The sequence below is a fragment of the Erpetoichthys calabaricus genome, chromosome 17 (genome assembly GCF_900747795.2).
Source record: "Erpetoichthys calabaricus chromosome 17, fErpCal1.3, whole genome shotgun sequence".
Lineage (NCBI taxonomy): Eukaryota > Metazoa > Chordata > Cladistia > Polypteriformes > Polypteridae > Erpetoichthys > Erpetoichthys calabaricus.
Window position 1 is genome coordinate 78,196,177 of NC_041410.2, and position 22,210 is coordinate 78,218,386.

The 22,210-nt window shown below is 39.7% G+C and overlaps 1 protein-coding gene across 1 annotated transcript in view; it reads right to left on the reverse strand.

The window, feature by feature from the left end:
* Positions 1-20,809, reverse strand: part of fam219b (family with sequence similarity 219 member B) — a 69,206-nt gene extending 48,397 nt beyond the window's left edge. The window contains exons 1-2 of the mRNA XM_028822945.2: positions 20,554-20,809; positions 16,012-16,111 (exon numbers count right to left, since the gene is read on the reverse strand). Of these exons, the coding sequence (XP_028678778.1) occupies positions 16,012-16,111; positions 20,554-20,604 (151 nt within the window). The 5' untranslated portion in view covers positions 20,605-20,809. The remainder of the gene's footprint in view (positions 1-16,011; positions 16,112-20,553) is intronic.
* Positions 20,810-22,210: the final 1,401 nt, after the last annotated feature.

The following is a 22,210-nucleotide window of genomic DNA, read 5'->3' on the forward strand; positions in this document are numbered from 1 at the left end:
GTTTGTATGGCCCCATAAAGTGATAGTTTTCAAGGGGGTGGCACTAAAGAGAAGGAATCACATTGCATGACAGATGCAGTCAAAATATAGAACAAATTAATTGAATTAATTGAACAAATTAAAGCTTAAACTATGATTTTGACAACATATTTTCAACCATCCAAAGAGGCATTTAGACTTAGTAAAATATCCAGAGGTGTTTCTGAAAAGTTGGATTGCACTGAGCACGTCTTAGAAAAGGAATAAATAGTAAATATTTTTTGTAAACCAACTACACTTTCTGTTAATGTTAACAATCTCTGTCCACTGTCACGTTAAAGTGACTTTTTAAACAATTTTACCATAGTTAAACTGCATAATATTTAAACTAATAAATAATAACAATAAAATAAATAATAGTAGTATTACTGATAGTAGTACCATTACTTCATGGCTTCAAGCCCAGGTGCATTATACAGTATTCACCAAATTAAAATAAAACAAGTGCAACTTGGTGATGACATCTTACCAACTGTACCATCATTTAGGCAAACTGCATTAATATGGACCTTGCTTCAAGCTAAGCTATATACATAAATAATAAAAACTGCAACTTGCATTTATAATGCTGTTTGTGGTATAGCCCTATGGAAGCGCATTAGGGCCAATGTGAAGAAAAAAAAATATGGACACAGAAGAAAAACACAAACTATATGTCGAGAATAAATTCGACATGTTCACTATGTCAAGATTAAAGTCGACATTTCCACTTTATTCTCATAGTTTACTTTATAATTAAAGTAGAATGTTGTAAATGAAACTTCATCCTAAAATCAATGTTTAATTTACTAGATTTTCTCAAACCCCGTCACAAGTTAATGCAGCACATCAAATACTTTGTGTTAAGTGTTCCCCGACCCAGTCGTTAATCACTCGCTTCTTAAACTGACTTCCTCCGCACTAAGAGCAGGCGCCTGCAGCAATCACCGCACAGATAAACGTCTTTGTGAAATTAAAACTAGTTATTAACTTAGCCGACGGAGTGTTCACAACTTTAAAAATATCTTCGTTATACATGTTTAATTATGCCATCCATTCAAAGTTGCGCCCATCTCTGAACGAGTCGCCACCACATCGCAGATCAATAAGAGCAAAACATACACTAGCATGTACAAAAACAAGTACAACTTGGTTTGCAGTATTATCCAGTAGTATAGAAACTGTATTAACACATCTGACCTTTTAAAACTAAAGCATCTCCAGGCGACAGACGTGACTGCTTTTTGTCGGCTCTCTGTCCATTTTCACCGCGCGGCATACCTATGCTACCGCCCACTATTTGGTGGTGTAGCAGTGAAAAAGAGCTCTAGTGCAACAAATCTGTGTTAAGCGGTGTAGCAGTGAAAAAGGTCCCCACTTGAACAGTTTCCCGCTGCGCCATGTTCCGAACGTCGTTTAGGCAATTTAAACCAGTGTTGCGGTATAAGAAAAATCCATATCAATAAAAACCGGTTTTCGGTATGAACCGGTCTACCGCCCAGCACTAATACACATACATATATACACACATATATATACACATATATACACATACATATATATACACACACATATATATACATATAAATACACATATATATATATATACATATATATATACACACATATATATATATATATATACATATATATACATATATATATTCATGGCATTCGTAGTCTGAATCACAATCTGATTGTATGGGTGGTTACCTACCAGGTAACGCTTGTGGTTGGTCAGCAAGTCGGCTAACATCCGCCACGGTGCCCTCTTTCAGTTGCGAGAAGCAGATCACAGTAATTACCCCGATCTACATGCTGTCAAATGAACGAACCACACGCCGTAGCGCAGCATTAGGGGTTTCGCCTCTGGCGCTGACGTTCGAGGTTTGAACGAGAGGGGATGCAGTGAGTGTGTACGCCTGATGAGCCCAGAATTACGGAGAAACACGTGTCACGTACTCTTTGCATTATTTGACAGTAAAACTATTTTCAACATATACATATATATACATATACATATATATACAGTGGAACCTCGGTTCACGAACATCTCGGTACACGTATAAATCGGTTTACAACCAAAAAGTTCGCCAAACTTTTGCCTCGGTTCACGACCACACACTTGGTATACGAACAAGCAAGGTTCCCTTTCGGTTTGTACATGTTCAGTCTCTCCTTGTGCATTTCCTGTGCAGCGAGCAAGAGAGAGAGAGCGCGAGACACACACACAGGCAGCGCGAGAGAGCCGTGCACACACACAGGCAGTGAGACAGCCGCGCACACACACAGGCAGAGAGAGAGAGAGAGAGCCGCACACACACACAGGCAGCACAGAGAGAGAGCTGCGCACACAGACAGGCAGCGCAGACAGAGACAGACACGCACACACACAGGCAGCGCGAGAGAGACAGAGGCACGCGCGCACGCACACACAGAGGAGCGCACTAGAGAGACACACACACAGGTGTTCCTGGCTCGCAAAAGAGAGAGAGCGCGAGCGAGAGAGGGAGGGACGCATAAGGTAGAGAAGGCTTGTTTTTGTTTTCAGTTGTTTACAGTGATCAGTTCGTAGCCTGCATTGTTGCAATGTTACTTTTCTTGGTGGTTTATTAAATTACGGATTTTTCAAATGTTCATTTTTTCCCTTGTGCTTAAAACTCATTAAAAAACAGTGTTTTTAGCGAGCAGTTCCTAGCGCTATAGCGCGAACTATTGCAGTGTTAGTTTTCTCTGTTGTTCAAGGTTTTCTCAGTGTTATTCCATGTTTTTACATTTAGTTTACTATTACGCTGTGCATTCTATGGTACAAGGGGGCTCCGCCCCCTGCTCGCTTCGCTTGCCTACCCCCGGCGTTTTGAACCCTTGTCCGTTGGGCAGCCACGTGTGAGGATGACGCACGTTTAATACAGAGCGTTCGCCTGTGTCACTCTGGGGCCCCCCCACTGTTAATACGGAGCTCCGTCCGTAATATTATGCGGTGCATTGTGGACTACTGCGGACCCCGTAGTGTTTGCCGTTTCAGTTTGTATCTCGGTCACTCGAGCTTTTGTTTTTGAAGCGTTTGAATTCCGGTCTTCATTATCTGTAACGTGCTGTCAATGTGTTTGGCCCCCTCGTTTAACCTGTTTATGACGTTTTACTTTGTTTTCTACTATGTCTTTCATTTCTGATCTCGCTTCATTCTGCTTTTGTTTCAATGACACCTGGTCCGTGGTGAATATATCTTCCCTTTTTCGAGTAATAATTTTCATTTGTTTGCAATACTGTGATGTTTATCGTACTGTTAATAATGCATCACTGTAATGTGATTCACCTATGCTGTATAGATTGGACGTGAGAGGATGACGTATGTTTAATGCGGAGCGTTCGCCCGTGTCACTCTGGGTCTCCCCACTGTTACTACGAAGCTCTTCCCGAACCATTATGTGGTGTATTGTGGAGCACTGCGGAATCTGTAGTGTTTCCGTTTCACCTCGTATTTCGTTTAGTCGAGCTCTGTTTTTTTGGAGCAGTGCATGCCTGGTCTGCAGCATTTCAGACGCACGTTGTAGGCGACTGCGTTCATTAATTATATCCAGGCAGGCACGTGTTGAAGTTGTGTTAGTTGTTGAGCTGTTTGGTTTTGGAGCCGAGACAGTTTTGCTTCCGCGGTTTCAGGCGCGTGTCCGTACCATCTCGGGTTTGTCCCCATTCTTTAATCCCTTTATAAAGTTTTACTTTGTTTCCTACTCTGTGTTTTATTTCTGACCTAGCTTTATCCTGCTTGCGGCATGTGAGACGGTTCGTAGTCTCTCTCGTTTTACTCTGGGCAGGGGGGGCTTTGCTCTGTAACCTGCTCACCATGTGTTTGTCCCTGTTCTTTAACCTCTTTATGACGTTTTACTTTGTTTCCTACTCTGACGGTTCGTAGTCTCTCCCGTTTTGCTCTGGTGGGGGGGGGGCTTTGTGTGGCACTTGCGCACGTGCATAGTCTCTCCCGTTTCACTCTGGGGGGGGCTTTGTGTGGCACTTGCGCACTATGTCTTTTGCGTCCACGGGCAGGTCCCTGCGTCCATATCCGGTTTACCCTTCTCGTTTAGTAATATGGATAATTAACTATATTTGTGCTTAAAAATTAAAAAAATATATATATTTACATACAGTTCGTACAGTCTGAAACGGATTCATTGTATTTACATACAATCCTATGGGAGAAATTGCTTTGGTTCACGACCAAATCGGTTTACGACCAGAGTTTTGGAACGAATTATGGTTGTGAACCTAGGTTCCACTGTACATATATATATACACATATACATATACATATATATACATACATATATATACATGTACACATACATATATACACATATACATTATATAGTCTATATTAAATGGCAAAGGACCGTCTATTTTCTGTTAGTAATACTGGCTTGTATGTGGCTGTAATATGCGTCACTGTATTGTGTGCCTTTAATTTTCTCTCGCAGTAATACGTCTCTCCAGCAAGTATTTTAATCTGTGGTGGCGTGCAGCTGATTATTGTATGTATGGCGTCTCCCCAGCAACGGATTTTATGTGCGCAAAAATAAATCTACTTTTAAAAGTCATCCTATTGTAATATCATGAAAATTTGTATATTTAGGAAAACACTTTACAGGGCCAAGTTTGTTAATCGCAAATCTGAAATCCTCAGAGTGAACACTTGCACAACAACAAACACTAATCCCACCTCTTTGGGGAAGCTGGTATCCGCGTCACAGTACCCGATTGGAATTTTCGTGTGTTATGTTTTAGGTCTTACCTCATTTACCGAAATCCGATTGGATCGGCCGCGCAATATTTTATAGGTCCCGCCCTCTCGGTCTTGTGTGACGCGTCAGGTGGCCTTTGAAGCATCGCACCACGTACCACGCATGCGCACTTCACCAGAAGACACCCACACACGGACACATGGACGCACACAGGGATTTTATTAAAGAGGATATATATATATTTCGATAACATAAGATGAAACGGGTACGACTTTGTGTCAGCAGTGTATGAAGAACAAATGATAAGTAACGACAAAGTTGTTTTGTAATGATTGTAGTCCGCTTTAATCATTACTGTACAGGCTTGTACTGTTAGTTGATGAATTTTCCAGGCCTATAGTATAATATTGAATGATCAATGTTCCAGTACAATATGGAATAGTAATAAGTATAAGCACCACAAACCTGATATAGGTGTATTGAATGAATGCGTAATTGAATCAGAATGCATAATTAGGCCTCGAGCTGTAGTCGAAATCGCCTTTGAGGCCTCAAGAGCTTTAATCGAAGTCGCCTTTCTCTTTGAATTTTTGCAGCCGTAAATCCGCCGCCTACCGTGATGTTTGGGTTGGATGTCGGTCTTGTAAGGTTTTTCAGGCAGCTGCACAGAAGGCGACTACGCATTCGGCTTCGGACGGACGTGAGTGAGTGAGTGAGGAGGCAGGCGAATTATTATACATACATATATGCAAAAATTAGACCTCATTTAAAAAAATCCTCGTTGGATCCTGAAGTGATAGCAAACTATCGTCCGATCTCCACCTTCCATTTTTGTCTAAGGTTTTGGAAAAGGTTATTTTAGTTCAGCTTCAGGATCACCTCAAAAAATTCAATCTGTTTGAAAAATTTCAGTCTGGTTTCCGAACTTCTCACAGCACAGAGACAGCCCTGGTCAGAGTCACCAATGGCCTCCTGATGGCTGCTGACCATGGCTCTCCATCACTCCTTATCCTCCTGGACCTTACAGCTGCATTTGATACGGTAGATCATAATATTCTCCATCATCTTCACTATACAATTGGACTTTCTGGCATTGCTTTGGAGTGGTTAGAGTCCTACCTTACAGACAGGACTGAGTATGTGGCCTTGGGGGATGCTAAATCTCATACCCATATTGACACCTGTGAGGTCCCACAAGCATCAGTCCTTGGGCCGATCCTTTTTGATATCTATATACTACCCCTGAGTCACACCATCCGCAAGCATGGAGTTTCATTCTATTGCTATGCCGATGATACGCAGCTCTGCGTGAGACTAGATTCGACTTCTCTTACACCTCCATCAACTTTTTCCTCTTGCTTGGATGAGATTGAGGCCTGGATGTCCAAGAACTTCCTAAAGCTGAACAGCACCAAAACTGAAGCTCTTTTAATTGGCACCCCCCCATCAACTTCATTCCTCTGTAAATTGTATTTCCTTTTTTGACCGTACCATTACCCTCTACTAGTGCCGGGCGGTGTAATGGTTCATACCGAAAACCGTTTTTTATTTTTGTTATGATATGGATTTTTCTTATACCGCAACACCGGTTTAAATTTCCTAAACAACATTCGGAACGTGGCACTGCGGGAAACTGTTTAAGGGGGACCTTTTTCACTGCTACACCGATGTTGTGCGGGGGCTCTTTTTCACTGCTACACCGCTAAACAGGCATGCAATGGAGTACATGCGGTAGTGGAGGAATTGCGCTGTGAAAATGGACAGAGAACATTCCGAAACTGACGTTGTAGCAGACGATAAAGTTGAAAATGATGACACAGAAGAACTTTTGCTAGAAAAAGGAGTCACGTCTGTTGTCTGGAGATACTTTGGATTTAAAAGGTCGGATGTAGACCATTACATTCAAATGTGTGAATACTGTTTCTATACTACTGGATAATACTGCAAGCCAAGTTGTACTTGTTTTATTTTTTTCAATACTGTGTAATGTACCTGGGTACTGTGTAATAGTGTGACGACATGTTGACTTTATTCTCAACATTTCTACTTTATTCTCGCCGTTTGTCGAGATTAAAGTCAACATGTTGACTTTATTCTTGTAATTTGTTATTAAAGTAGACCATCGTAAACTAAACTTCATCTTAAAATGAATATATAATTTACTAGATTTTATCAAACCCCGTCATAAATTATGTAGCGCATGAAATGCTTTGTTTTAAGTGTCTTAAACTGACTTCCTCTTACACTAAGAGGAGGCGCAGGCAGCAACCACCACACAGAATACATTCATTTCATGATATTCCTGCTCCCTGAACATTTAGAATGCTAAGATAAATACTTGATATAATTTTCATGATGAAATGCATTAAAGCATGTATTAATCATGTGGGGGCACGGTGGCGTGGAGGTTGTACTGCTGCCTCACAGCAATGGGGTCCCGGTTGTTCCTTGCTTTGAACTGGCATGTTTTTCTGGTGGGTTTACTCGGCATGCTTCAGTTTCCTTTCAAAGTCATGTAGGATGTGGGGTTTTGTAATGCTATATTAACCCTACTAGTGTATGTATTGCTCATACTCACCCTGCGATGTGCTGGCGCCACATTCAGGATTTGCTCCTGCCTCGCACACAATGCTTACTGGGATGGGCGCAACCCTGAATGGATGGCATAATTAAACATGTATAATGAAGATTTTTTTTTAAAGTTCTGAACAGTCCGTGGTCTAAGTTTATAACTACGTTTAATTTCACAAAAACGTTTATCGTGTAGCGATTGGTTATGTGGAGAAAGAAAAAGGAAAGATAGGAACTGCGGGTTTGGTATATCAGACCAATACTATTAGTGTAGAGGAAGTCAGTTTAAGATGCTCGTACAGCGATTAACAACTGGGTCGGGGAACACTTAACACAAAGCATTTAATGTGCTACATCAACATATGACGAGATTTGAGAAAATCTAGTAAATTAAACATTGATTTTAGTATGAAGTTTAGTTTATGACATTCTGCTTTAATGACAAAATAAACTAAGAATAAAGTGGAAATGTCGACTTTAATCTCGACATACTGTAGTTTTTTTTTCTTCACTGTGGCCCTAATACGCTTCCGTAGGGCTATACCACAAATAGTATTATAAATGCAAGTTGCAGTTTTATTATTTACGTATATAGCTTAGCTTGAAGCAATGTCCATATTAATGCAGTTTGCCTTAATGATGGTTCAGTTGATAAAGATGTCATCATCAAGTTGCACTTAGGCTTTGAAGTCTTGGAAGTAATAGTATTATTACTGGAAGTTGCACTATTATTTATTGTATTGTTGTTATTTATTAGTTTAAAATTTATGCAATTTAATGATGGTAAAGTTGTTTAAAAAGTCACTTTAACGTGTCAGTGGACAGAGATTAACATTAACAAAGTGTAGTTGGTTTACAAAAAATATTTACTATTTATTCCTTTTCTAAGACATGTTCAGTGCAATACAACTTTTGACAAGCACCTCTGGATATTTTACTAAGTGTAAATGCCTCTTTGGATGGTTGAAAATATGTTGTCAAAATTTTAGTTTAAGTTGTTCGCAAAATTTGTTCAATAAAAAGATTCTATATTTTGACTGCATCTGTCATGCAATGTGATTCCTTCTCTTCATTAGTGCCACCCCCTTGAAAACTATCACTTTATGGGGCCATGCAAACCTGTATTAATACTTGTGTGCACATTAAAAAGTTTTTTTGTACCATGTACAATTCTCATGACAGTGGAATAGGTTTTTCTTAGCCAGTAATTGCAGTGGAAAATGTGGTTAACATCCACTCATGCATGGGAAAAATACCGTGATATAGACTTTTGGTCATACCGCCCAGCACTAATATACACTGCCTGGCCAAAAAAAAAGTCGCCACCTGGATTTAACTAAGCAAATAGGTACGAGCCTCCTATTGGATAATTACTGCATGGGCAATTATCTTTCAGCTGGCAACAAGTTATTTAACCCCAACTGGTACAATGAGTTGCTTCTCATTTCTTAAACAACCATGTCGAAAGACACATCTCGTGGTCGTGGAAAAGATGTTAGTCTGTTTGAGAAGGGTCAAATCATCTAAAACATCTAAGGAGATTGCAGAAACTACTAAAATTGGGTTAAGAACTGTCCAAAGCATTATTAAAAACTAGAAGGATAGTGGGGACCCATCGTCTTCGAGGACAGAAATGTGGCTGGAAAAAAATCCTGAATGATCGTGATTGGCGATCACTTAAACGTTTGGTGAAATCAAATTGAAGAAAAACAACAGTAGAACTCAGGTCTATGTTTAATAGTGAAAGTAAGAGCATTTCCACACCCACAATGCGAAGGGAACTCAAGGGATTGGGACTGAACAGCTGTGTAGCCGTAAGAAAACTACTAATCAGTGAGGCAAACAGGAAAAAAAAGGCTTCAATTTGCTAGGGAGCATAAAGATTGGACTCTGGAGCAATGGAAGAAGGTCATGTGGTCTGAGGAGTCCAGATTTACCCTGTTCCAGAGTGATGGGCGCATCAGGGTAAGAAGAGAAGCAGATGAAGTGATGCACCCATCATGCAAGATCTTGGTGAAAAATTAATGTAACACTGGATGGAACTAAATGTTGTGACATTGCAGAAAGCTTATCGAAACAATGCCACAGCGAATGCGTGCCGTAATCAAAGCTAAAGGCAGTCTAACGAAATATTAGAGTGTGTGACCTTTTTTTTTTGGTGGCGACTTTTTTTTTGGCCAGGCAGTGTATATACTGTATATATATACAGTGGTACCTTGAGATACAAGTTTAATTCGTTCCGTGACCGAGTTCGTAAGTCAAAATGCTCGTATCTCAAATCAATTTTCCCCATTGAAATTAATTGAAATGAGATTAATTCGTGCCAGCCCCTAAAAAACCACCCCAATTTTTTGTTAAATGTTTTCAACATAAGAAAAATGTATTTATAATAAACAAATATTGTATACAAACAAAACCTAATACATAAGAGAATCTAAAGAAATAAACAGATGTTGGCAAAGCCGATTAGCATATTGTAATGTTTTTTTCTTTCACTTCACTTTTGCTTAACTTAATTTTCTTTTTTGCCATGCTTTCCTCACTTTCATTCTCAAGGCGTTTCAATGGAAACCTATCCAAGGAGCTTTGTTTAGTCCTCCCCTTTAGAATGTTTCTGAAATGAGTTAGGCAAGTGTCATTAAATAGCGCCGCTGCATGATTAGCTGCAATTTTTTCAGGGTTTCTTTTCAATAAAGTCAAATGTTAGGCAAGTGTCATTAAATAGCGCTGCTGCACGATCAGTTGTAACTTTTTCAGGGTGTTTCTTTTCTTTAAAGTTCAAAACTTTTTCCCACATTGCAAACACTTCCATTATCTCACTTTAAGAGATAACCTCCTCCGCGATACCGATCTCCTGCAGAACCTCTGTATGTTGCCGCGTCTGTAGTTCCGTCAACTCCTCTGTCGTCAGTTCCTCGGAATGTGCGGCGACAAGCTCTTTGATGGCTCGTATTTTGAATTTTGGCTCGTAACTCAAGGCAAAAAAATCGACCTAGTGACGGCTCGTATCTCAAAAAACTCATATGTTGGGGCACTCCTATCTCAAGGTACCACTGTGTGTGTATATTATATATATATATATATATTATATATATATAAATAAAATCTTCAAGGTCAAGTCTATGTACTTCTGTAAGGAATATTAATAATTGCTCACATTCTAAAAATCCTTGCATCCTAGCAAAACACAGTAAAAAAAAAAAAAAAACAGCTTTTGCCAAAAAACAGTTATTTTGGTGTTGACAATTACCCATAGACTCCAAAACCCAACTTGTTTACATAGCCACCACTAGCACATGAGAATATACAGCCACTTTTTTTAATGTACATGTTGAAAAAATAACAGCAATTACTGTTCTGAATTAAGAAAACAGAAAGCCCTGTAACAGAGAAAATACCTTATAAATTGAAGAAATAAGAGTTAATTATTTCCAGAACATTCTTAGAGACGAAAATGGATGTGCAAATATTATACTCACAGAAATCGAAAGGGATTACTGTACACTTTTTACATAACATGACAGTTAAATATTTTATTTTTTAAAATGTAAAGTTAACTTACTTGATTTAAACTGGACTTTGAAAAGAATGCTTTTAACAAAACATTTAAAAATATAGAAACATCTCACACATTGTATAAGCTAAAGTTATTGCAAGTCATGTAGCCACAGCTATAAAATAGGTAAAAATAGCTGGATTAATTCCTTCCGCACTGCTTAAATCCTTCTGTCTTGGAGCATGCGGAACTCACTACACCGAGCTGTGGTAAAACTAGGTATTAATAATCTAGGGTCAAATAAATAATTAAAGGACTCCAAAAGTCACAGACAAGATTGTTGAAAAGATACAAATTCATACAATAAAAGTAAAAACTTTACTTCAATGAAGTGAAAGTAGGAAATTTGCAAAGGAAGCAGTAATCTCTGTATTACAGAACCTTGACTTCAGTTCTTTGGTTATTTTGACTATGTTCTTTCCCACTCTTAAAATTAGAATATGACCTAGTCTGGGCTGACGGTAGAAGTTTAATAAATTATAATCTGAAGAACAGTACTACCTTGTTTTGATATTTACTTGTCTTACCTTTACTCATTTGTTATTTTTCATTTTTTCCCCCATTTGATATACTTTGTTAATCCCTGCAGTCATTGTATAGTGCCCCTGGAGCAATTTTCAGATTAAGGGCCTTGCTCAAAGACCCAACAGAGTAGGATCCCTTCTCTCAGTAACTGTACAACACAAGAACTGTGACTGTCAAAAGATTAAATCATTTGGAAAGGGTGAATAGCTAAGAGTTGGTAAACTTTAAACATTCAGTGCCCACTTAGCTATAAAATAACAATGTGAGGGGTACGCAAGACGAGTGGCAATAATTCTGTTATTTCTGCCCTTCTTGTCTACAAGCTAATCAATAAAGTACTCCCCGATTCACCTGCTAGCCTAGAGGCGGCTTACACCTCATGCTCAGAACATTTACGCACACACATCATGGCTGCCACACGTTCTCAGTGTTCTTTTGACGCATCCTCTGAGCAGGTTGTCAGAAATTAATGCAATATGTATGTTCATTGGCAACAAACTGTGTACTAACCTTATAGGTTTAATGGTGAACCATTATGGATTGCTTCCTGCCCTGTGCCAGTCACCAACAGGATAGGCTCTCATTATCCGATACTGTATTACTCAAAATGTGTTTAGAAAATTATATATATTGATGGATTATAGTACTATATTGAAAAGAAGTATTATTCAGAAAAGATGTAGTATTCACCAATACTGTCACCTTTTGTTAAATGAACTGTATGATTCGATTGCAAAAGCAGCAATTGTTAACCCTTTACTGAACTTTTCATAAACAGTAATATTAAAAATTAGGAAAACACTGCCTACAACAATGGTAGGACCAAGACTGTGAATATTATTAACTTGGGTATTGATACTTGGATTTAAAACACAAAATAAAACAATATTAGGGGAATATATCATATTTTCTGAATTGTAATTGGTAGGGGGACTGACTAACTGCTTCTCAAAAGATGGCCCTCCAGTAGTGCAATGTGTGGGAGTGATTTCAGTTGCACCTAATTGGGAGAAATACACTATGTCATGCAAACTCACATGCCACAGGCATCTTCTCCACTTTTTCTAAATGTGCAAATTCAAGAGCAATGCATTTGTAAAGAAAAGGGGAAAACAGAAAATTAAGTTACAAATGCTTATGTTAAATCTGTATTTTAAGAGGGTCTTTTTGCTTGTACAATACAGTACACAGAATGGAATGGAACTGGCAATTCAATAATAAGACAATGTAAGGAAATTACCCACACCAACACAAAACTTCAAGATTAAGTTGTGCAAGTCAATTGTTTTACCCACTGCAATTCATGCCTGTGAGACATGGTCTGCAACAGTGAAAATATCTCATAAACTATATGTATTCTACCAAAGATGCCTTCCGGAGAATCCTTAAGATCACAAGTTTGGATCACACAACGAACTGGGAAATACTGAACCAAACAGGACTACAAAGTCCACAGGATATCGTTGAAGAAAGCAGACTTAAGTTTTCAGGGCATGTCTTTTGGCTGTCCAAAAGTTGTCCAGCCTGTGTTGTGATGGAGTTGGAGCTCATCAAAGGACAGTAGCAGAGGGAACATCACAGAAAGTCTTAGAGAGTAACATTACAACAAGACGCAAGCTTGTGATGTAATTTGGAAAGAAGCAACTCAACTGGCCACTGAGAGAGCTTGATGGTCACCTTTTGCTGCTCAATGTTCCAATACGTGCGGAAGGAACTAAGGTCTAAGGTAAGTATGCCAGCACTGCATCCTGTGGACATTTTATCTGAAGGCCTTATAACACTTTTACAAAAGCATAGATGAACAAGTTACAGTTCAACATGCACTAGGTAGAAGTTTCTTGTGCTGTAATCAGTAAAAACTAGCTTCGAGTTTTAATTTAACACTGACCCACTAAACCAGGGGTGGGCAAACCTTTTGGCTCAGGGGCAACATTGACTTTTTAAAATTTGACAAACGGGCCGGGCCAGCACTAGATGCATACATATCAAACACAAACATAAAAAAGGCATTACAGTGTTAATATTTACATTCACTTTTAGTGGGAACAGTGTTGTTGATCACCCTTTTTTGCCAGTGCATCGAAGTCTAGTGTTAGTGTTGTTGTGGCAATTCTCTTAACAGATCTGAGGTATTCATCGCTCAACTGGGATTTGTGGGGTGCTTTGTTGGTGTTCATCACACTAAAAGTCTGTTCACATACATACGTAGAGCCAAACAACACCAGCATCCTCTGTGCCATCTTCTGGATGTTTGGAAATTTGGCTGCGCTTAATGAAGCATAAAACTCATCCAGTTTAAGAGAGTTGAACTTCTCCTTTAAGATGGTGTCACTTTAGAGATCAAGCCGTTCCAACTGCAACTCCTGTGGCGCTCTTTCAGGGTCCTGTGTGAAGGGACATGACACCAGCTGAAGTGACTTGTAAATTTTTCCACAATCAGAGAACCGACAGCAGAATTCTCCATGCAGGCTGTCCAGTGATTTCCTGTATTTTTTCAAAAGTCGAGGGGGCTCTTTCAGAGTAGCCAGTGTGGGGAAATGAGCGAATGAGATGTTTGACATTTGCTTTGAGAATAAAGCTAGCTTGGTTTTGAAGGCTCTGACGTTTGTGTGCATTTCATGCACAAACTGGGCTTTCCCTTGTAGCTTCACGTTCAGCTCATTCATGCTTGTCAGTATGTCCACAGCAAAAGCTAAATCACAAAGCCAATCTGTGTCACTCAGCTCAGGAAAATCGTCAGCTTTCTCAAGTAACTCCAAAAATGAGAATCTCCTGTTTGAGCTCCCACACTCGTTGACATACTTTCCCCAAACTTAACCAGCGGACATTGGAGTGGTAAAGCAAATCCTGGTGATCAGCGTCAATTTCTTCAAGAAACTTAATAAACTGACGATGCTGAAGTCCCCTCGCTCGAATAAAGTTAACGAGTTTTACAACTGGCTTCACTACGTAGTCAAGCTGCAATACGGATTTACACAGTGCTTCCTGATGGATTAAGCAGTGTAAGAAAATTACCTCCTGCTCAGGGTTGTCCTCCTTCACCCTGTCCTGTATTCTTTTGAGCAACCCAACGTTTTTTCCAGTCAGATTTGGCGATCCATCTGTAGTAACGTTGGCGAGCGTACTCCAAGGTAGCTTGTGCCTATTTATGACCCCTGACACACTGTCATACAAGTCCTTTCCCCGCGTTTTCCCCTTTAGGGATTCCATGGCCAAAAACTCCTCTGTTATCTCAAAATTGTCATTAATCCCTCTGATAAAAATTAAAAGCTGAGCGGTGTCCTTTATGTCATTACTTTCGTCCAGTGCCAAGGAATATAATGTAAATGACTCCGCTTTTTTATTTAACGTGCTAGCTAAGTCTTCGTCAATTAGCTCAACATGGCGAGTCACTGTCCTGCGTGATAATCTAATTTTTTCAAATTTGTTCTTGCTCTCAGGACACAAGATACCTGCTGTCTCTACCATGCACTCTTTGAGAAACTCCCTTTCGGAGAAAGGCTTGCTGGTCTTTGCTAATTTGAATGCCAGCACATAACTTGCCTTCGTGCTTGATTCTTGGATGGTAGTTTGTCGGATAAAGGTGTTTTGCTGAGCCTGCAAACTAGCTGCCAACCTCTGAGCGGTAGCTGTCCATTCCTGTGTTGACTGGTTGTTAGTGTAATTAGCATGCTTGGTGGAAAAGTGACGGCTGATGTTGTATTCCTTTAAAACCGCAACGGTTTCTTGGCAAATAAGACATACAGTCTTTGACCGGACTTCAGTGAAAAAGTATTTAGTCCATTCCTTATTAAACACTCGGCACTCACTGTCGACTTTTCTTTTCTTTGGCTCATTCACTGTTGCAGATGGGTTCAGAGCAGTAGCAGAGTAATAACAAAGAGTAACCCGGGCTCCGCAAAATCAAGTCAATGTATCACTGCGCCTAATGTGCCACCTGGTGGAACGCCAGGCATTACAGAACAAGGTCAAATGAATGCAGTCATAATTATGATATGATTTGATTTGGGCAATTTTGTACCAATCTTCGGCAGGCCAGATTAAAAAGACCAACAGGCCGGATGTGGACCACGGGCCGTAGTTTGCCCACCCCTGCACTAAACTGATGCTCTTAATACACTGCATACAGTAATCACTTTGAAAAACACTTTTTTTTTTTTTTTTGCATAGTATAACATCACGAAGTGATGTACATTCACTATGGTAAATAACTAGTTACATCTTTATTTAGAACATGTGCTCACTTCTAACACAAAATCATCCACAGGAAGGGCAGGATGTGGATCAGTTTCCTCCCCTGTAATTTCCTTTTCCTTCTGAAGTATTAGGGTGTTGCATCTTGTTAGCCATAATGGATGTAATGAGAAGTCAAGCAAAATGACACCTTTTATTGGCTAAATAAAAAGATTACAATATGCAAGCTTTCAAGGTAATTCAGGCCCCTTCTTCAGGCAACATCTTGGGTAGGTTTTTAATAAAATGGAATTCAAAAATATTTTTACACAGGTTTACATATAATACAAACCAAGATGATATTTGTTTTCTAATTATTTACACAAGAGTTAAGTTATTATATGGTACCATCAGAAAATACAAAACACTTACGAAGCTTGAGATGAAGCAGTGCTGACTTTGACATGATATAGGGGCCTTTTTTCTCCACAGACTTTGATGCACCCCCTGTTTTTTCCACGTAGTGTAAATCCTAAAAAGAAGTCCAAATATTAAACACATAATGACATAATCAGTATCAATTAGGCTAGCTGTTAATTTATTTTACATTTGCACTTTCTAATTCTGAACTTTAAACATGTGCAAGTTCACAATTGCTTTTCAACATAATGCTATTCACTTGAACACTCATTGTACTCATTTCTTCAATTTAGTACAGAAATAAATTTAGTGAATGTGAAATGTGAACTTATTACAAACACTGTTAGTTGTTTGTACAGTGACACAGAGTAAGAGTGGCTAATAATGGTTCTATCAGTGTTTTCATTTTCTCACATCATGCAGACCTTTGAGACACTGGTGCTAGATAATACAAGTCCAATTGTGTTAGACCACCTGCAGTTTGCCTATCAGACACAGATTGGAGGATGCAGTTATAAGTCTGCTCCACAAGGCTTATGCTCACCTTGACAAAGCTGACAGCACTGTGAGGCTTATGTTTTCTGATTTCCTTCAATACCATCTAGCCATTGCTGTTAAACGGAAAACTCAGAGATATGCAGGTGGATAAGCCTGTATTGTCCTGGATAATGGACTGTCAGGCAGACCTCCTTTTGTGAGACTCAAGTACTGTGTTTCTGATACAGATGTGAGCAACACTGGAGCACCACAAAGGAATAGTCCCGTCTCCTTTCTCTTCACTCTATACACCTCCTACTATAAATATAACACCATGTCATGTCACTTGCAGAATTTCTCAGATGATTCTGCACTTATGGGGTGCATTGATAAAGGGGATTAGAAGGAGTATAGGAGTCGGGTGGAGAACTTTGCTTCTTGGTGCAAAGAGAATTGTCTGAAACTTAACAACAACAACATCAAGGAACTGATTATTGACTTTCATCCCACCAACAGCCTCCATGCCCAGTTGTTATTCAGGGAGTGGATGCAGAGGTGGTGCACTTCTACAAGAACTTGGGGGTGCACATTAATAAAAGGTTAGACTGCTATTGGAACCCAAAGGAACCATATAAGAAATGGCAGCAGAGGCTCTTTTTCCTCAGGAGATAGTATTCTGTCAATATGGGATCTGACATCCTCTACATCTTCTACAAAGGGAAACTTTGTATGATGTGGCATGCTGAGCTGGTAACATCAACTTCAAGAGACACCCACTGAATCAACAAGCAAATTAAAAGGGCAAGCTCAGTTAGAGGATGCTCTCTGGACCCCCAGGAGGAAGTAACAAAGGAGAGAATTTAACCCAAAACTGAGTGCCATTATGAACAAAGCTGCCCGTCCTCTCTCTGACGCACTAACACCGAGGACTTTCTGCAAACGAATTATTCAGCAGAAGTGTGTGAAGAAACGCTACAGGGGCTCCTTTATACCAACAGCAATATGGCTGCATTATGTGTCACCGGGACTGCCAAGTTAGAAGTTTTTCTTTCTTTTAAATTATCTTGCTTTTTAGTCATGCTAGTGTGTTCAGACCACAGTAAGCGAGTGTGTGTGTATATACATACATTTATTTATTTATTTATTTATTTAAAGAGCTTCTGTAAAAAAAGGCAAAATTTCACCCTGGGGACAAACAAAGGTCTACTTATCTATATTAATCCTGCTTCCAGTCTTTGCTGCTATGGAATAGACATGTTCTCCTTGTGTCTACATTGGGTTTCTTTCCACATCTACAAAGACATGTATGTGAAGACAATCTGCCCGTGTGTGCATAAGCAGGTTCTTCAATTTACTGGGACCCCATCAGGGATTGTTTCCCTTCTCAACTCTACAGTGGACTGAGCAGGTCTGAGAATGTTACATTATTTTTTTCTGCAGTTATACAGTGGTGTGAAAAACTATTTGCCCCCTTCCTGATTTCTTATTCTTTTGCATGTTTGTCACACAAAATGTTTCTGATCATCAAACACATTTAACCATTAGTCAAATATAACACAAGTAAACACAAAATGCAGTTTGTAAATGGTGGTTTTTATTATTAAGGGAGAAAAAAAAATCCAAACCTACATGGCCCTGTGTGAAAAAGTAATTGCCCCCTGAACCTAATAACTGGTTGGGCCACCCTTAGCAGCAATAACTGCAATCAAGCGTTTGCGATAACTTGCAATGAGTCTTTTACAGCGCTCTGGAGGAATTTTGGCCCACTCATCTTTGCAAAATTGTTGTAATTCAGCTTTATTTGAGGGTTTTCTAGCATGAACCGCCTTTTTAAGGTCATGCCATAGCATCTCAATTGGATTCAGGTCAGGACTTTGACTAGGCCACTCCAAAGTCTTCATTTTGTTTTTCTTCAGCCATTCAGAGGTGGATTTGCTGGTGTGTTTTGGGTCATTGTCCTGTTGCAGCACCCAAGATCGCTTCAGCTTGAGTTGACGAACAGATGGCAGGACATTCTCCTTCAGGATTTTTTGGTAGACAGTAGAATTCATGGTTCCATCTATCACAGCAAACCTTCCAGGTCCTGAAGCAGCAAAACAACCCCAGACCATCACACTACCACCACCATATTTTACTGTTGGTATGATGTTCTTTTTCTGAAATGCTGTGTTCCTTTTACGCCAGATGTAACGGGACATTTGCCTTCCAAAAAGTTCAACTTTTGACTCATCAGTCCACAAGGTATTTTCCCAAAAGTCTTGGCAATCATTGAGATGTTTCTTAGCAAAATTGAGACGAGCCCATATGTTCTTTTTGCTTAACAGTGGTTTGCGTCTTGGAAATCTGCCATGCAGGCCGTTTTTGCCCAGTCTCTTTCTTATGGTGGAGTCGTGAACACTGACCTTAATTGAGGCAAGTGAGGCCTGCAGTTCTTTAGACGTTGTCCTGGGGTCTTTTGTGACCTCTCGGATGAGTCGTCTCTGCGCTCTTGGGGTAATTTTGGTCGGCCGGCCACTCCTGGGAAGGTTCACCACTGTTCCATGTTTTTGCCATTTGTGGATAATGGCTCTCACTGTGGTTCGCTGGAGTCCCAAAGCTTTAGAAATGGCTTTATAACCTTTACCAGACTGATAGATCTCAATTACTTCTGTTCTCATTTGTTCCTGAATTTCTTTGGATCTTGGCATGATGTCTAGCTTTTGAGGTGCTTTTGGTCTACTTCTCTGTGTCAGGCAGCTCCTATTTAAGTGATTTCTTGATTGAAACAGGTGTGGCAGTAATCAGGCCTGGGGGTGGCTACAGAAATTGAACTCAGGTGTGATACACCACAGTTAGGTTATTTTTTAACAAGGGGGCAATTACTTTTTCACACAGGGCCATGTAGGTTTGGATTTTTTTTCTCCCTAAATAATAAACACCATCATTTAAAAACTGCATTTTGTGTTTACTTGTGTTATATTTGACTAATGGTTAAATGTGTTTGATGATCAGAAACATTTTGTGTGACAAACATGCAAAAGAATAAGAAATCAGGAAGGGGGCAAATAGTTTTTCACACCACTGTAATAACAAATAGAAGCATATACAGTAGTAACATTACACAAGTTAGAAAAATTACAAATAGAATACCAGAGTTAGATATCATCACGATAACCAGAAAGCAGTGGAAAACTAAACAGTTGCCGTTGTCTCATATTGTGAATTACTAATCGACAAAATTAATCTAAGTTGTGTGTATGAGAGAGAGAGTGTTTTGCATTTTAACTGGAAACCATTGAAATTCATGGATAAAGTCATCATTCGTAAAAGATGATGAAAAAAAAAATCACTTTTGGAAACAAAATAACGATTTACCTCCAGCTTTTTGAAAACGCTCCCTCCCCCCCACTTCGATTATAATGTGGATATCGCACTAAAATGAACAGCAGTATTGTATATGGCTTTCGGGAGCAAAATAAACAACGGCGCCACCTTCAGTATACGCCCAGGATCAAACTGTTTTCTACTCTTAAACCTAAGAAATCTGCAAGGCTAACATTTTGTTTAATACATACTTCTGTAGTTTAATCTTCTAATTACCCCTGATTCAGACATAACAAGGAGGAGTCTTGCAGTCTGCCAAAACGCCAATTACGCTATTATAAGCAAGAGCAGGTAAACAAAAGAAATAAGCTCATTCGTCCTTGCCTGGAAAGTCAGATAGTTCGCCAAGAAAATGTTATTTTTAATAATTCATGAAGAGGTTTCATTTTTGAATAACATTGAACAACTGACAGTAGCCAAAGCAACGCTGCATAATAACCATGCCAAAAAAAAAGAAAAAACATATTAAACTAAAAACGGTAAGGCTTTGCTAATTACTCCGAAATGTCAACCACAACAGAATCTAAATGTAACAGCAAGGCTCAGTAATATAATGACTATTTTTGTAACGGTTAGGAGGGCTTATGTTTATATTGTACAGGTTTTAAAACATTCAAGAGTGGCAATAACTCAACACCCTGTTCTATTAACCACATTAAACATTGAATTGTATACAACCCTTCCATTATACATTTTAAGTAAACAAACACACACCTGCTTCTTTTGAGTGTCCGGTTTTCTCGCAGGTAAATCCCTTTCCTCCATAGCTGTTTTCTTTTTGTCGGTTGATTTTTTTCAAGCTGCCTTCATGTCCATCTACTTACTGTCATGTTGAGCCAGTAAATAAATTATTAAAAAATCTTCCAAAACGTGTTCTCCGAACTTTCGCAACATGTTTGGGGTGACTTCAGAACTGACGTTAACTCCGTTTCCGTCTTTACCTCGCTGTGCAGCGGAAATGGATTCCCCCCGCCTTTGCCACCGGCGAACATAACGGTTCCGAGTGCCGAGGGTCCTCTAGTGTTTAAAACCTGCGCGAAAAATTAACTTAGAGGGTTGCTGGTTTCTGGCCATTTGTTGGAATTACATTTATGATTAAAGGTCTATAGCTTACAATGCACAACGTAATTAATGTTAGGTAACTCATTTTTAAACTAACTTACATAAAACAACTTTGTGAAAGGCATACTTCTACAAGTAGTGTAGTAAAAAAGTGAAATCCTGTAGCGTCAATTTTCTCAGAGTACTGCGTAGTTTAGGCGTTTTTGACTAATTTAATTTCAACACACGGTGGCGCAGTGGTAGAGCTGCTGCCTCGCAGTTATGAGACCCGGGTTCGCTTCCCGGGTCCTCCCTGCGTGGAGTTTGCATGTTCTCCCCGTGTCTGTGTGGGTTTCCCCCGGGCGCTCCGGTTTCCTTCCAAAGACATGCAGGTTAGGTGGATTGGCGATTCTAAATTGGCCCTAGTGTGTGCTTGGTGTGTTTGTGTGTGTCCTGTGGTGGGTTGGCACCCTGCCCAGGATTGGTTCCTGTGTTGGCTGGGATTGGCTCCAGTGGACCCCCATGACCCTGTGTTCGGATTCAGCGGGTTGGAAAATGGATGGATGGGAGATAAACATTGAATTGTATACAATTCTCCCTTTATACAATTTGAGTACAATGGGATGCTTTCAAGAAAGGGCTGCCTTTTTATTTTAAACCAAAGCTATAAGATTAACAAATATTTGCTTAAAATTTAATTGGTCTTCCGGTAAAAAAAAAAAACGTATTTATATTGTTCATTCATGTGAACTACCTTGCAGAAGGTTCCCCAGGAGTCAAAAACATCACATTCGGTACCATTGGCAAAGAAAGGACATTTCAGTGATCCCAAGGACTTCAGTCCAGTTGCTGTTACTTTATACATCATGAAGACCCTTGAGAGGCTCGTCCTAAAACATCTGCAAACACTGGTTTAGAACATCTGGATCCTCTGCACTTTGCCTATCGCAAACATATAGGTGTGGTGGATGTTCTCATCTACATACTCCACAGAGCCAACTCCCACTTGGACAAAGCCAGTACCACAGTCCGGATCAAGTTCTTTGACTTTTCCAGTGCTTTTAGCACCATTCTGCCTCATCGACTGGGGAAAAAGCTCAAGGCATTGAATCTTGATGCCCCCACAATCTCCTGGCTCATGGACTACCTGATCAGCAGACATTAGTTTGTGAGGCTCAGGAACCATGTGTTAGAAATGGTGTGTGCAATACTGGGGCACCACAGGGAACTGTATTGTCTCCCTTCCTGTTTACCTACACAACAGACTTCCAGCACAATACTAGCAATTGCCATGTACAGAAATTTTCAGATGACTCATTCATCATAGACT